Source organism: Myxine glutinosa, chromosome 1 (assembly GCF_964187855.1).
Source record: "Myxine glutinosa chromosome 1, kmMyxGlut1.1, whole genome shotgun sequence".
Classification (NCBI taxonomy): domain Eukaryota; kingdom Metazoa; phylum Chordata; class Myxini; order Myxiniformes; family Myxinidae; genus Myxine; species Myxine glutinosa.
The window spans coordinates 47,132,023-47,146,356 of record NC_136261.1 but is presented as its reverse complement, the minus strand read 5'-3'; the positions used below and the strand labels follow the sequence as shown (position 1 = coordinate 47,146,356).

The 14,334-nt window shown below is 43.1% G+C and overlaps 1 protein-coding gene across 2 annotated transcripts in view; it reads left to right on the top strand.

Moving 5' to 3' along the window:
• The window catches only part of LOC137420818 (prostaglandin E2 receptor EP3 subtype), a 29,055-nt gene extending 15,624 nt beyond the window's left edge, over positions 1–13,431 (top strand). The window contains exons 3-4 of one of the 2 annotated variants that reach the window (XM_078771302.1): positions 2,783–3,449; positions 12,218–13,431. In XM_078771302.1, the coding sequence (XP_078627428.1) occupies positions 2,783–3,449; positions 12,218–12,604 (1,054 nt within the window). In that variant the 3' untranslated portion in view covers positions 12,605–13,431. The remainder of the gene's footprint in view (positions 1–2,782; positions 3,450–12,217) is intronic. The other variant, XM_078771291.1, reaches the window with a different exon arrangement.
• Positions 13,432–14,334: the final 903 nt, after the last annotated feature.

The following is a 14,334-nucleotide window of genomic DNA, read 5'->3' as shown; positions in this document are numbered from 1 at the left end:
AATCCCTTTCCCAGACTCGTAGGAATCTATAACCTTCTTTCTGAATGCATCAGAGAGCTCTTTTGATCTAGGCATGGTGACGCCGCACACTTCAACAACAAAGAGCAAACCAAACTAAATGTCTGAGGTTTAAATAAGTCAGGTTCCTCCAAGATCCTCTCTAACGATGTTCTAATCATTTGCACATGAGCTGGTGCACCTGATTCTAATTTTAGGTATTTGAAATAGTGATAAATGTCGGGGTGTACTTACTTTTTCCACATGCGAAATTTGCATTTATGTTTATTTAAATTATACAATGGACTACAAAATGTAAATGTTTCATGATATTTGTTATATTAAATCACCTTTATCTATCAATATTGTTGAAATGAAGATCAAATAGCTGTATGTTGAAATATGTTGAAAAAGTCAAAACTTTACATGGGGTGTGCTTACTTTTTCACGTGACTGTATGTGTAGGTAATATTTTGGACTCTTCTTTGTTGGAGGGAACCAGGGTTGTAGGACCATTATTTTTCGATTAAGCCACCATTGCATGGAAATCAGATGTCATTCTTCTGCAGACATCGGTGGTTCCAAGCCAAAATGACATAATCACCCGATCCTTCACCAATTAACTCCTGCTAATTAATTAATCTCAAAGACGTGGTTTATAAACCTAAACTGCATGACCTCGATGATCTCTCTGATTAAAAACAACAATTTGATTTCATTAACAAAGACCTTTGTACTTATGTTTACAGATCTGTCACTGACAGATACCTGAAATGTGTCATTGTTGAGGGGAAACATTTCAAACACCTACATTAATCACTTCATTTCAATTTTAATACACACAAATACACAAAATACACATTTTATAAGTTTACGAGCTATTTTTGTTTCTCCCTGTGACAAAAAGTCCAGGTCAAGTTGGGCCTATACACAGGTTGAAGGACCTCAGCTGCATATATGATGTTTGATTTTTGGCTCCATATTTCCTTCAGAAAGTATTGACACCCCTTTACCTTTTTCACATTTTGTTGCGTTACAGCCTGAATTTAAAAGGGTTGAAATTGAATTTTTTGTCACAGATCTGCACATAATATCCCATAATGTCAAAGTGGAATTTTTTTTTAGAAGTTTTCACAGATTAATGATAAATGAAAAGCTGAAATGTCTTGAATCAATAGGTATTCAACCCCTTGGCTATGACACTCCAAATTGAGCTCAGGTGCATCCTATTTCCTTTAATCATCCTTGAGATGTCTCAACAACTTGATAGGAGTCCACATGTGGCCCATTACATTGATAGGACATGATTTAGAAAGAAACAAACCTTTCTATATAAGGTCCCACAGTTGACAGTGCATGTCAGAGCAGAAACTCTCCCATGTAGTCCAAGGAACTGTCTGTATACCTGCAAGATAGAATTGTGAGGAGGCATAGATCTGGGTAAGGGTACAAAAAACAATTTCTAGAGTGGTGAAAGTTCCCAAGAGCAGAGTGAGCTCCATCATTAGGAAATGGAAATAATATGGACCAACGCAGAATCTTCCTAGATTCCGACTTCTGCCCAACCAAACTGAGCAACTGGGTAAGAAGGACCTTGGTCAGGGAGGTGACCAAGAACCCAATGACCACTCTGACAGAACTACAGTTCCTTGACTGAGATGGGAGAAACTGCCGGAAGGACAACAGTCTCTGCAGCCATTTACAAATCCAGGCTTTCTGGGAGATTGGCCAAACGGAAGCCACTCCTGAGAAAAAGGCACATGAGAGCATGCCTGGAGTTTGCAAAAAGGCACATGAAGGACTCTGAGAGCATAAAACAAAAGATTATGTGGTCTGATGAGACGGAAATTGAGCACTTTAGCCTGAATGCACTCTTTGGACGTATGCGCTCTACCGAAGCGCTACGTCTGGCGGAAACTGAGCACAGCTCATCGCCCATCTAATACCATCCCTTCTGTGAAGCACGATGATGCCAGCATCATGCTATGGGCATGCTTTTCAGCAGCAGGGACTGGGAGACTTGTAAGGATGGAGGAATCAATGAATGGAGACAAATACAGGCAGATCCTTGAGGAGAAGGTGCTTCAGAGTGTAAAAAACCTTTGCTTTTGGTGAAGATTTACGTTCCAACAGGACAGTGACCCCAAGCATACAGCCAAAGCATCACTGGAATGGCTTCAGAACAAGAATTTGAAAGTCCTTGAGTGGCCCAGCCATAGCCCACACTTGAATTCCTTTGAGAATCTGTGGAAATAATTGAAGATTCCTGTTCACCGACGCTCCCCATTCAACTTGACAGAGCTTGAGCAAATCTGTAAGGAAAAATGGGATAAACTCCCCAAATCCAGATGTGCAAAGCTGATACAGACATACCGAAGAAGACTCAAAGATGTAATTGCTGCCAAAGGCGCTTCCACGAGGTATTGATGGAGGGGGCTGAAGATTTATATAAATTAGATATTTCTGTCTTTCATTTTTAATTAATAGGTAAAAAAAAATTATATAAATAAAATTTCAATTCGACATTATGTGCAGATCTGTGACAAAAAAAATCTCAATCTAATCCATTTTTAAAATTCAGCCTGTGAAACACAACACAACAAAATGTGAAAAAGATCAAGGGGTGTGAATACTTTCTGAACACACTGTATATTTCATATAGGGCTAGAGCAATACATTAAGAGCATTAAACAAGAAAAATTGTATGAATTCGTCATTTTAAAACTACCTAGAATATTATTTGTTACAGTATCATATTGTCTCCCACATGACTCTCATCTTCCAGGTCTTATCGCCAGCCTGAGTCTCAGCGAAAGCGACCATTTCTGGTGCTAGTTGGGGCCTTGGCACTGACAGATTTAACAGGACAGCTGATTACCGCACCTCTTGTCATTGCTGTGTATGCAGTAGGCCGTCGCTGGTCTACAATTGACCCTACAGGTGTCCTCTGCCAATTTTTTGGTGCCTGCATGACAACTTTTGGCCTTATACCACTGTTTCTGGCAGCCCTGATGGCGCTAGAACGAGCAACAGCTGTGCGTAGGCCCCTGGTCTACGTGAGACGTCCACCATCACCCAGCCAAGCTGGCCATGCTGTTGTGGTGGTGTGGCTCGTCACAGTTTCCTTGGCCTGTGGCCCTTTCTTCTTGGGTGGTTATGGACTCCAGTGGCCAGGCACTTGGTGTTTCGTGCGCACTACAGCGTTGGAGCATGTGCAGCTATACCCAGCGGGCATATTTGTTTCACTCGCCCTCGTTTCTCTGTTCACCACTGGTGCCTGTAATGCTGTCACAGCACATGGACTGTTGAGTCGCAAACTGTGCTTGAGGACTGTGATGGAACGGAGAAGCAGTGGAGGAACTGGAACAGATGCGAGCCGGTTTGCTATCGAGCCTGCGGTCCACTTGCTCGGGATTATGGCTGTCCTTGGAGTTTGTTGGCTTCCACTACTGGTATGCATTTTTTTTTTGTACACAAGATCGAGGCTCGTGTAAGAGCTAACATTAATGACAAAAAAAACAAACGGACACATAAGACGAAATAAAGGGAGCGGGAGACAAGATGGGGAAAGAGGGGGAAGCACACAAGTACAACATTTGAGAGCAGGGGCATCGGGAGATCTGTGGGAGGGAGAGGGCTTGGGGGGAGGAGGCATGGGAAGGGGGGGGGGGGGGGGTTGGAGAGGGGAAAAAAAGACATGGACACAGCTAGGACTTCCAGGAAAGAAGTCGGTATTTCAGAAAAGTGGATCTGGGGTGAAAGACTCAAAGATGTCCTTCTGCGCCCTCATGCATGAAGCTAGGATTTGATTTTCTCTAATTATATGATTTGATTTTTTTTCTTTTCTTTTCTTTTCTTTCTCCAACCAAGTGTTTGGCATCATATTAAATGATAATATGTAAAAAAAAAAATGTAATCACAAAAGTAGTTAGCCTACCTGGAGCAGTGAATTACCTACTGGGAATACCTGCCGAGTGCCTTTCTCTGACTTAAATAAGCTTTGGAAAACCACCATTGATGAAAGGAAATCCTTAAAATGTTCAGCCATCCTTGTAGCCGGCAACCAAGTAATAATAATGAAACCTGTTTACAGGTAGCTGGTAATTGTGCAAACTGTGCAGCCACGTTATCTATTAAAACGATGCCACTAAAATACCGGGACAATAAGAAAACATGCAGATTATGGATATGAAAGTGTTCGATTTCTAAGAGGTCTCATTGTTATTTTAACTTTGCAGAAAAATTTGGGAAGACATCAAGTGTAGTATTCCAAGATTCACCATTTGCTGCCCGGAGACATGCCTCATAATGACTACCAGTTATGGAACTCGAAACAATTAACTGAATTAACATGTAAACCGACTACATTCAAGAACATCCCAATGTCATATCTTATCCGCATTATGAAAGGACCTGAGGACTGTTAAATTTTGAAATCTGATGTCATGTATCCATTTGAATCAAGATGTAATTTATCCGTTTCCTTTGTTTTAATGTTATTTTTGCTCTCTTCTTGTTATTTACTACTTGAAAAATCGAAGATCGAAGATGTTTCAAGTATATTGGTCGGTTCCGTTTGTTATTCTGCCTGTTTGTCTGTTTGTTTGTTTGTTTGTCACTCACCTGCACGTCACAATTCTAAACTGATCGTCATGAAACTTCACCAAGTTGTGGAGGTCGTCACAATTGAGAAGCCTATTGATTTTGAGGTCAAAGGTCATCTGGAGGTCACATTTCTAAAATCGACATTTTTCATCCAATCGACTTGAAAATTGAACAGCGTTTGCATATCGAGTCACTCAATAGGGAAACCGACTATTTTTCAGGTCAAAGGTCAACTCAAGGTCAAACTTCCAAAATAATCAATTTTAATCTGAAAAACCGTCAATTTTCATCCGATTGAATTGAAAATTGAACAGCATTTGCACATTGATTCACTAAATAGGGAAACCAACTATTTTTGAGGTCAAATGGTCAAAGGTAATCAAGGTCAAACTTCCAAAATCATCCATTTTCATCTGAAAAACCATCAATTTTCATCCGATTGAATTGAAAATTGAACAGCATTTGCACATTGATTCACTAAATAGGGAAACCAACTTTTTTGAGGTCAAATGGTCAAAGGTAAGCAAGGTCAAACTCCCCAAATCATCCATTTTCTTTCATTTCATTTTCTATTGACCCGAGCTTTGATCAAGATTGTCAATTTTAATGTTGATGAAATGGGCAATTTGCTGGATCAATGGCACCTTTTTTTTTGCATTTTGCAAGTATTGTGCTCTGCATGACATCTTCTTGTTTGTGTGTCTATCTGTCAATCACCTACAGGTCACAATTTTAATCCAATCTTCACAAGATGGTAGAGTTGGTCATAAGGAAGAAGCCTATTGATTTTGAGGTCAAAGGTCATCTTGACGACAAAATGTCTAAAATTGCCATTTTTCATCCGATTGGCTTGAAAATTGACCAACATTTGCATATTGAGTCACTGAATTGGGAAAACAAATATTTTTGAGGTCAAAAGGTCAAAGGTCAACTCAAGATCAAACTTCTAATATCATCAATTTTCATCTGAAAAATCATCAATTTTAATCCTATTGACCCAAGCTTTGATTAAGATCATCAATTTTAATCTTAATGAAATAGACAATTTGATGCACCCATGGCAATTTTTGGTGGGAGGGTGGATTTTTCAAGTGTCGTGCTCTGCTTGATGTCTTTCCTTTTTATTTGTTTGTTTGTGCATTTGTACATTATTCTTTCACCCCCAATCCCAAAATTTTGGAGCAGGTACTTCAAAATCTGGACAAGGTTGTAAGCTAACACACGTTGGCCTTGATGGCCGTTTTGAGGCCACAAAAGGCTGCTATAAAATGTATAATTATTGGGATGTGGGGTCAGGCAGTGCTGCCGCCGACCCACAGGAAAAGGTAACCACAATGAGGCCGATAGGTATTCATTGTCCACGGAAACCACCGCCAGGAAAACTCACCCCACAAGGCACCTCCCAAGCCCCCAGTAGATGGTGGTCTGTTGATTTTGTCCTTCAGGTAGCATGCCTAGACTTCCTACAGTAGTTTGATTAGGTTTTGGGTCAGGCTCTGTGCCCATGGCCACTGGAAATTTCCAATCTCGACCTCAGACAAATTCCATGTGGACTTAGTAGTATGAAAGTTAATTGTCATGCTGCAGGCAAAAGGGTCCTGACCACAATATTACGGTGTTGACCAAAACATCACAATTAGGACACCTTTATTTGCTGCTTTTCATTATAATAAAAAAAAAAATGTAGAGGGATTATTTTCTAGTTAGTGTGTGCTGACCCATTAGTTTTGGTTACATTTAATATGTTTAGCACTTAATAGCAGAATTGGAACAAAAGTGCCGAGGTAGTATCCTTAATTAATTAGGCATTGAGCAAGTGAGCTGAGTGATGGTTGAGATTTTGTTCTTTGCCAATGGGAGATATTATGTTCACTTTATTGAATTTCATGTCTTTTCACATTTTCATCTTTCATGGTGTTCACACAAGCATTGCCACTTAAATCAGAGCATATACGTCTGTAATCACAAATATATAATATGAATGAAAATCAATAAAACGCAAAAAACGCAGAAAATTAGAAAAGATTGTAAATATAATTACAAAAGCTGAGAGGCGTTTTAGCCATATTAGATCTCAATGTCTATCGCAATCTCCAACACCTGCAGTGGGGAACTTTAGACCTGGGCACACACGCCCAGGCATAGGCAGCTGACCTGCCACACACCTCAGATAAACGGAACTACAGACGGATACATGAGACAGAACACAGGACGAAACAGATGAGACAAATCTGTTCTGTTTGTCTCAATCAAATCCCCCTCGCCCCTCCCCTCCTAGACACCCCCCTCACCCCTCCCCTCCAAATCTCCCCCATATCCCATCCCTTTCAAATCCCTCCCCTTGTCCCTTCCCTCCTAAACTCCCCACCCTCATTTCTTCTCAATTTCCTCCCTCTCGCTCCCCCTCTTCAAAGCGTCCTCCCCGCTTCTTCCCCCTTCCAACTCTCACCTCCATCTCCCCCAACCTTCTGCCTCGCTCTTCCCCCTCCTCAAATAGCACCTCATTGTGCCTCACCCAATCACCATCAAACCTTTTGTCCCCCCCATCCTTCCCTTTCTCCAAGCTATTCTGAAATCTCTGACACACCTTCAACAGCTCTCCCTAATTCTTCAACCTCTTCCACATCTTACCCTACCCCTCCTCCCCCCTGTTCTGTATCCGATGCTCCCCCTTCCTCTTCAGTAACGGTATGGACCTCAAACATCCGGGGCCTTCGTTCAAACTCAAGTGATATCTCCATACAGGTTGCTTCTGTCAAACCAGACGTGATCTGCTTAACAGAAACTTTCCTCCTTCATGATGTCTCTGATTCCTTAGTATCTCTCCCAGGTTACTCCTTCCTCCGGTATGATAGACCTGAGCCTCGTCCTGGAGGTGGGGTTGCTATCTTTATCAAAAACTCTCTTCCTCACTCGCCCTGCACTGCACTCTCTCCACCTCACCCCCAGGAATACCTCTGGCTACGGCTTCCCCTTCGCTCCCACCCCTTGTTCATATGTGTGTTGTACCGTCCACCAAACAGTGATGACTCCATCTACATCTCACTGTCTGATAATATCGACCAACTTCTGTCTACTCATCCCAACTCTCTCTTCCTCATATGTGGTGATTTCAATTGTCACCATGCCAGTTGGCTGGGTGTGGGTACCTCTCTCACCAGCCATGGATCCTCAGCAAAGGACTTCTGCGACTCACTGGGACTGACACAATCTGTCAATTTCCCGACCCAGATCTCAGTCAACGGAGCATCTTCTCTTCTGGACTTGGTTATGACTAACTTCCCTGAAAATGTCTGCTGCTCTTCTTCTGCTCCAATTGGCTCATCTGATCATGTGCTTGTTAAAGTGGACATCTCTCTGACCATTCTCAGGGAGCCTGCTCAGCGTCGACGAGTCTGGCATTTCACTCAGGCCAACTGGCACGGTCTTCAAGCAGCCATCAATCATCTGGACTGGTCTCCCATCTCTACCACCTCTGACCTCAACTCATCCTGGGAATTCTTCCAAAGTAAATTGCTCTCTCTCTCATGCACAGATTTATCCCATCTCGTCTTCAGTTGTCATACCCTTCCTCCCGTCCATGGTACACGGAATCTTGTGGTGAGGCTGTTGCCCAGAAACAACTTGCCTTCGTTTCCTGGAAAGCAAATCCAACGGAAGGAAATCTCATTTCCTTTCACAAAGCCCGAAACAAGTGTGTGTCCACCCTCAGGAGAGCCAGGAAACAATATCTCTCCGTTCTCAAGACCGAACTCTCTTATCTGTCTCCCTCTTCCAAATCCTGGTGGCGTCTGGTCAAATCTGTTTCTGGTGTTTGTTCCCCCTCCATCCCCTCCCTTACCTCAAACGGCTACACAGCTGACTCCGCACGTGAAAAAGCTGAATGCCTCAACTCTGTGTTTGCCTCCAAATCTTGTGTCCCAAACCCATCCCTCTCTGTACCCACCGTACCCAGTCGTACCCAGCTGCTCCTGGACTCCGTGTCTTTTCCTCCTGACAAGGTGGAAAAGTTTCTGTCAACCCTCGACTCTGATTCTGCAACTGGACCTGACGGCATCAGCCCACGGGTCCTAAAATCAGTTCTTCCGCTGTTTCACTCCCTCTCTCTGTTCTCTTCACCCTCTCTTTTGCTCAAGGTCAACTGCCATCTGCTTGGAAATCAGCCAACATCACCGCTTTGCACAAAAAAGGTGCAAAAACAGATCCTAGCAACTACAGACCAATCAGCCTTCTCCCAATTATCAACAAAGTCATGGAATCCATCATTGCTTCGGATATGAAATCTTTCCTCTTCTCCAATGGCTTGATCTCTGATCATCAAATTGGTTTCAGACCAGGTCACTCTACTCTGGACATGCTGCTTCTGCTGTCTCAACAATGGATGGAGGTCCTCAATCCCAAACAGGAAATTAGAGCTGTCTCCCTCGACATATCATGTGCCTTCGATACGGTCTGGCACCCCGCTCTGCTCAACAAACTCTCCTCCTTTGGTATCCATGGAAATCTCCACGCATGGCTGGCGGACTTCCTCTCTCGTCGTAGTCAACATGTGGCCCTGAATGGGTTTCTCTCATCTCCTCTTCCTGTTCATAATCAGGCTGGAGTTCCACAAGGCAGTGTTCTGGGCCCTGTGCTTTTTCTGGTCTTCATCAATGATCTCTCTGACTCTCTTGAAAATCCTCCCTATCTCTTTGCTTATGACTCCACTCTCTGCCGCTCCATTCCTCATCCCTCAGATCGGCAGTCTGCAGCCTCCTCACTCTCTGCAGACCTGGACAAAATCACAGACAGGGCAAACAAGTGGAACGTGTCTTTCAATCCTGACAAATCTCACACTCTTACGATGTCTCTCCGAAAAGACCGACTGGACAACCCTCCCATCTACTTTTTGAATTATCCTCTCCAAGAAGTTCTGTCACTCAAGCTTTTGCGTCTCACTATCTGCCATGATCTTTCCTGGGAAAACCACATTCCCAAGCTGGCCTCCAAAGCCAGTCGCCGACTGGGCATCCTCCGTCGTGCGAAGTCCTTCCTTGGCACACCTGAGCTCCTCACCACATACAAGGCTTGCATCCGCAGCTCACTGGAATACTGCTCTCCCCTCTGGGCTGGTGCTCCTGCCTCACACCGAGTTCGTCTTCACGCTGTTGAAACCAAAGTGTTCAGAATCATTGGAATCTCCCGCGATGATGCTATCTCCGAGGGCCTTTCACTTACTCACCGCAGGCAGGTTGGTGGTCTTTCCGTCTTCTAACGACTCCTCTCTGGCCTTGCTCCCCCAGCTCTCTCTGGGCTCTGTCCCCCAAATATTCCTACAGGTCGCACAAGATCTGCCTGCAACCCTCTTATGGTTAAACTTCCAAAATCAAGACTCTCTGCTCACCTTCACTCCTTCATTCCTCTTTTCTCCCGCCTCTGAAACAAACTGCCTCACTCTCTTCAATCCCACTCCTCCCTCCAGGTCTTTAAAACGGCTGTTCACCACCATCTCTTATCTTCCCCAATCCAAAACCTTGATCTTTTCTACCCCCGCTAATTTCACCCCAAATCCACTTTTTTTATGTGACTTTTGTCTTCTTTCCTGGAAGTCCTTGGTGTCCTTGCGTTTTATACCTATCCTGCCTCCCCCCAGGCCCTCTCCCTCCCACACATCTCCCGATGTCCCTGCTCTCAAATGTTGTGTTTGTGTGCTTCCTCCCCTTCTCTCCCCATCTTGTTGACCGCTCCCCTTTTTATATACTTTGTTTGCTTGTTTGTTTGATTTGTTTCTTTGATAAATGTTAGCTCTTTCACGAGCCTCGACTCTGTATACAAAAAAAAAAAAATACAGCCGCTGAGCTTGGCGTCACTTCTTGGGGCACTCTGGGAACCTGGGACGTCACAACAATGGCTCCTCATTTATCTTTGCATTCGGAGGGACTTTGCCTCGGAAGGAATTTCCTCCTCCCCATGGATGCCAACCTATGAGATTGTCAATGCTTTATCGTTTTAAATGCTGAATGTCAAGCAAGGCAGCATGGACCATTTTAAAGTCTTTGGTATGACTCAGACATAATTTGAACAACTGACCTCCCAGATTTGCAAACTAACTATTACACCACCGGGTCTGGTTTATGGATAAGGAGTGACACGCATGTGCTACAGGAGCTAGCAGGGTGGCTTGGAGGTATGCACACTCGCTTCTGAGCTGTCTAGTCTGGGCCCACGGTTAGAGGTTAAGCTGGGTATCCAGTCTGCTAGCATTATTTGTTTAGTTGAGGAGGGGAGGACAGAGTTGGGGTTGGGAGGTTGAGGGGGAGCAAAGATGGGACAGAGTTTGGAGTGGGAGGGGGTTGAGGTTTTTGATGGGGGTGGGAGGAGGGTGGGTTTTGAATAGCCTTTGTGTGAGGGGAGGGGGGGGGGGGGAGGAAGTTGCGATGTTATTTACGTGGATGCACATTTTACATTTTGCATGGATGCTCCGCGCGGATCCCTGCCAGTAAGTAAATAATTAATACAATATTTTAAAATCTTGGCCTTTCTTGGAGTATTGTTTCTAATTCCATATATATTTTCTGACAACAATATATATTCTGAAATTATACTGTCTGGTTGCTTAACACTTTTAGGTTTAAGCTCGTGGTTGTGCGGGGTGGGTGCTCCATGTTGAGAACACTAGGCTGGCACTCAGATCTGACTGAAGGAAGGCAGTCGTACATTAAGGATTTGGATTTCAATCTTTTGTAAACGAGCTCTTCCCAGCAGAATTTCCATTCAGCAATTGAATTGCTGATTAAAAACCCAGCTGGCGCATTAAAAATGATCAGAGAGGGAGTAACTCCTGACCCTGCTTCCCTTGGTTTACATGTGATACCAGTCTTCGCTTCATAGTTGGCTCTATGTTCCCTCAGGATAATACGTGAAGGGCATTAAAAGATTGAAAATGAAAATGCAATTTTGCATAATATTAGCACTGACCAAACAGACACTGTTAAAGATTTTGAGCACAAGGCAGAAATAAAATGTATATGGTAAAATCTCAGCTATCCATAATTTTTTTTCCTGCTGAATTGGGGTGAATTATAGTTACAGAACAAACATGAATTTCTAAAGATACTGAAGATGTGAAATGAGATCCATAACCAGTATAAGCCATCGTCACTGACGTAAGTGAAAGTTTCTAGCTACTTTGACATTGATGGATTGCAGAGGATTCATGCTTCACACATTTTCTCACAAAGGAAATAACTAGTTGTAATTGCGTCCCAGCAGTTTCAGTTATCTCGTTAGTTGCCGTCCGGTTAACGAACCATTTACTGTGGTGCACCCTGTATGTCGGGTAGAGCTCAACACTATATGGGTAGATACAGGAATGATCGGCCAAGCCACCTCTTCCTGTGAGAGTTCCCCTTTCCTTGCTGTATAAACAAGCTATTTAAGGTCTCACGCAGCCGACCTCTCACGCACACAGGGATAAATGGGTGGGATGAGTGTATATAATTACCAGGTAATAATTCTGACATGCATTATGTCTTTATGACCTGTTCCCACCCTTTTTTTTTGATCCCTTCCTTCCCTTAACTTTCTCATGTTCTTCCACCAAACTCTCCCCACTCCCCATCCAACCTTGGCCCAGGCTGTAATGATAAAGGAGATTACGGAAAACCTACTGCACCATGCCCCGAGTACCTTGGGCTGCAACGGAGTGACTAACATTTCCAGCATCCACGATGTAAACATTTCAAAGGAAGTGATGCTCAACACTACACTACCGTCTGCTGCGACGATGACTACCATGACCGGCATCGACAATCTCAACCGCTGCCGTTTTTATCTCCCGGCCATCCGCCTTGCCTCTCTGAACCAAATCCTTGACCCGTGGGTCTATCTGCTCTTCCGCAACATCGTCGTGCGCCGAGTGCGTCGTGTTATCCGCTGTTGCTGCCATTGTGGTTTGGCCCAAAGTCGGCTAACTCCACCAGGATCCACAGGAGTTGAGGATTTGCGAAGTGGGGAGGACTGAGTGAGGGTTTGTGAAGGAGCGGAGATGATGCAAGGAAGGAATACAGAGATTGCCATTGATGTTAAAAGAGGCAAGACATATTAGTACATTGAAGCCATATACATCATATTGCCAAATGCATTGGGACAGCAGATTCCAAGCAATTATAAGTTATCCCTCCAAACCTCAAGCATGTGCATATTCTTTTCTCACAACGCATCGCAACATTTTCATACAAAAGTGTCCTATCGTGACATCTGGCCAAATGCTCCATTACCAGGTGGCCCTTTTAGTACTCCATCTGGTATAAAGTGCTCTTATGCCAATCAGCATAATAACATTCCTTCCGTATTGCTCTGTTTGTTTGTTAGGAATACATTTGAGGTCCACAGCTGAAAATCGGCATTTGCTCGGCCTCTCTGGCCGAGCTCTGGCTCTGAGCTCTGGGCTCTGAGTTAAACCCAATCTATCTTCTCTGGGACATCTTGGAACACCATCTAAGGCCCAGATTCACAGATGACAATCCACCCCTGAAATTGTACTTGAATGAAGGAGTGATGCTGATGTAATGTTACACCTGAAATCTACCAACATTTGGTACAAAGTGTTAGTGACTGGATCTGAGGTGTGCTTGGTTCCAGAGGCAGACCAACACCCTATCAGAAACAAAATAAGCATTTGTTAATTAATAACCCTTCATCTCTACTTCCTATCCCAGTACTTTTATTAATGTAGTGTGTATAATCTGTGTGACTGCCAGAGTTCTGTTCTTCTATGTGAGAGGTTATTTGGTAATTGTAATAGCAGCAATTGAAGGCATTTTGCAGAAATAGGATTTTCTGACCTTTAAAAAAAAAAAAATCGTGGTGGTGATGGAGATATAAACACTTCTCAAAGCGATTTTTCTGGCAACAGGCACCAAATTAATAGTGGGAGATGGAGAAAATTGCTTTTGGAAATTGTATTGATCGTTACCTGGGACACGTGCGAAACAAAAATCTGGGTTAAGCAATTGTTTCACTTTATCTATCTGTCTGTCCACAAATGTCAGTTTATGATCGAGGAGCAAATTAATTTGAATTGAACGTTATATTTTGAACAGGAATCGGAAGATTCATCGGAAAACAGACGTGGTTTAGCAGCACTGTGGATTTGAATTTGGCCCGATTGTACGCACGCAAAGTCGTGAGATACTTATTTTAGTCTGTCTGCCTGTCTGACAGTCAAACAAAATTGAAAATCATTCCAAACAGGAAACCAACTGTTTTAAAGGATGGTATAAAGGACACAAACAACAGGCATGAATAACTAATTTAGCATGTTCAATAAGGTGGTGTAAAAGACTGTGCATCAACGGCGGTAAAACATTTTTTAAAAATAAAACCTTTTAAATCTTTAATTTATTTAAATTGAATTATATACTTGAACACTTTAGAACACAAATCACTTTCTTGTCACTTTCAAAAACTCTACTTAACAGTACTGGACCAAAATATTACAGCATTTTACATCATCTCGACCAATCAAATTTGTCGCTCACAGACCTCGCAGACATTTCCATTTATCTTCACTTGATGTCTATCATCTTTCTATAGAAATGTTTTCAACAATACAACCAGACATTGTTTTAACAATACTACCAATACCATGTATTGACCGTGCCATCCTTTCGGCAGACACAATTAAGGTAACACAATAAAACTTGTGAGGTCATTTAGCTTGCTTATCATACAATATGGCAGAACCATTAA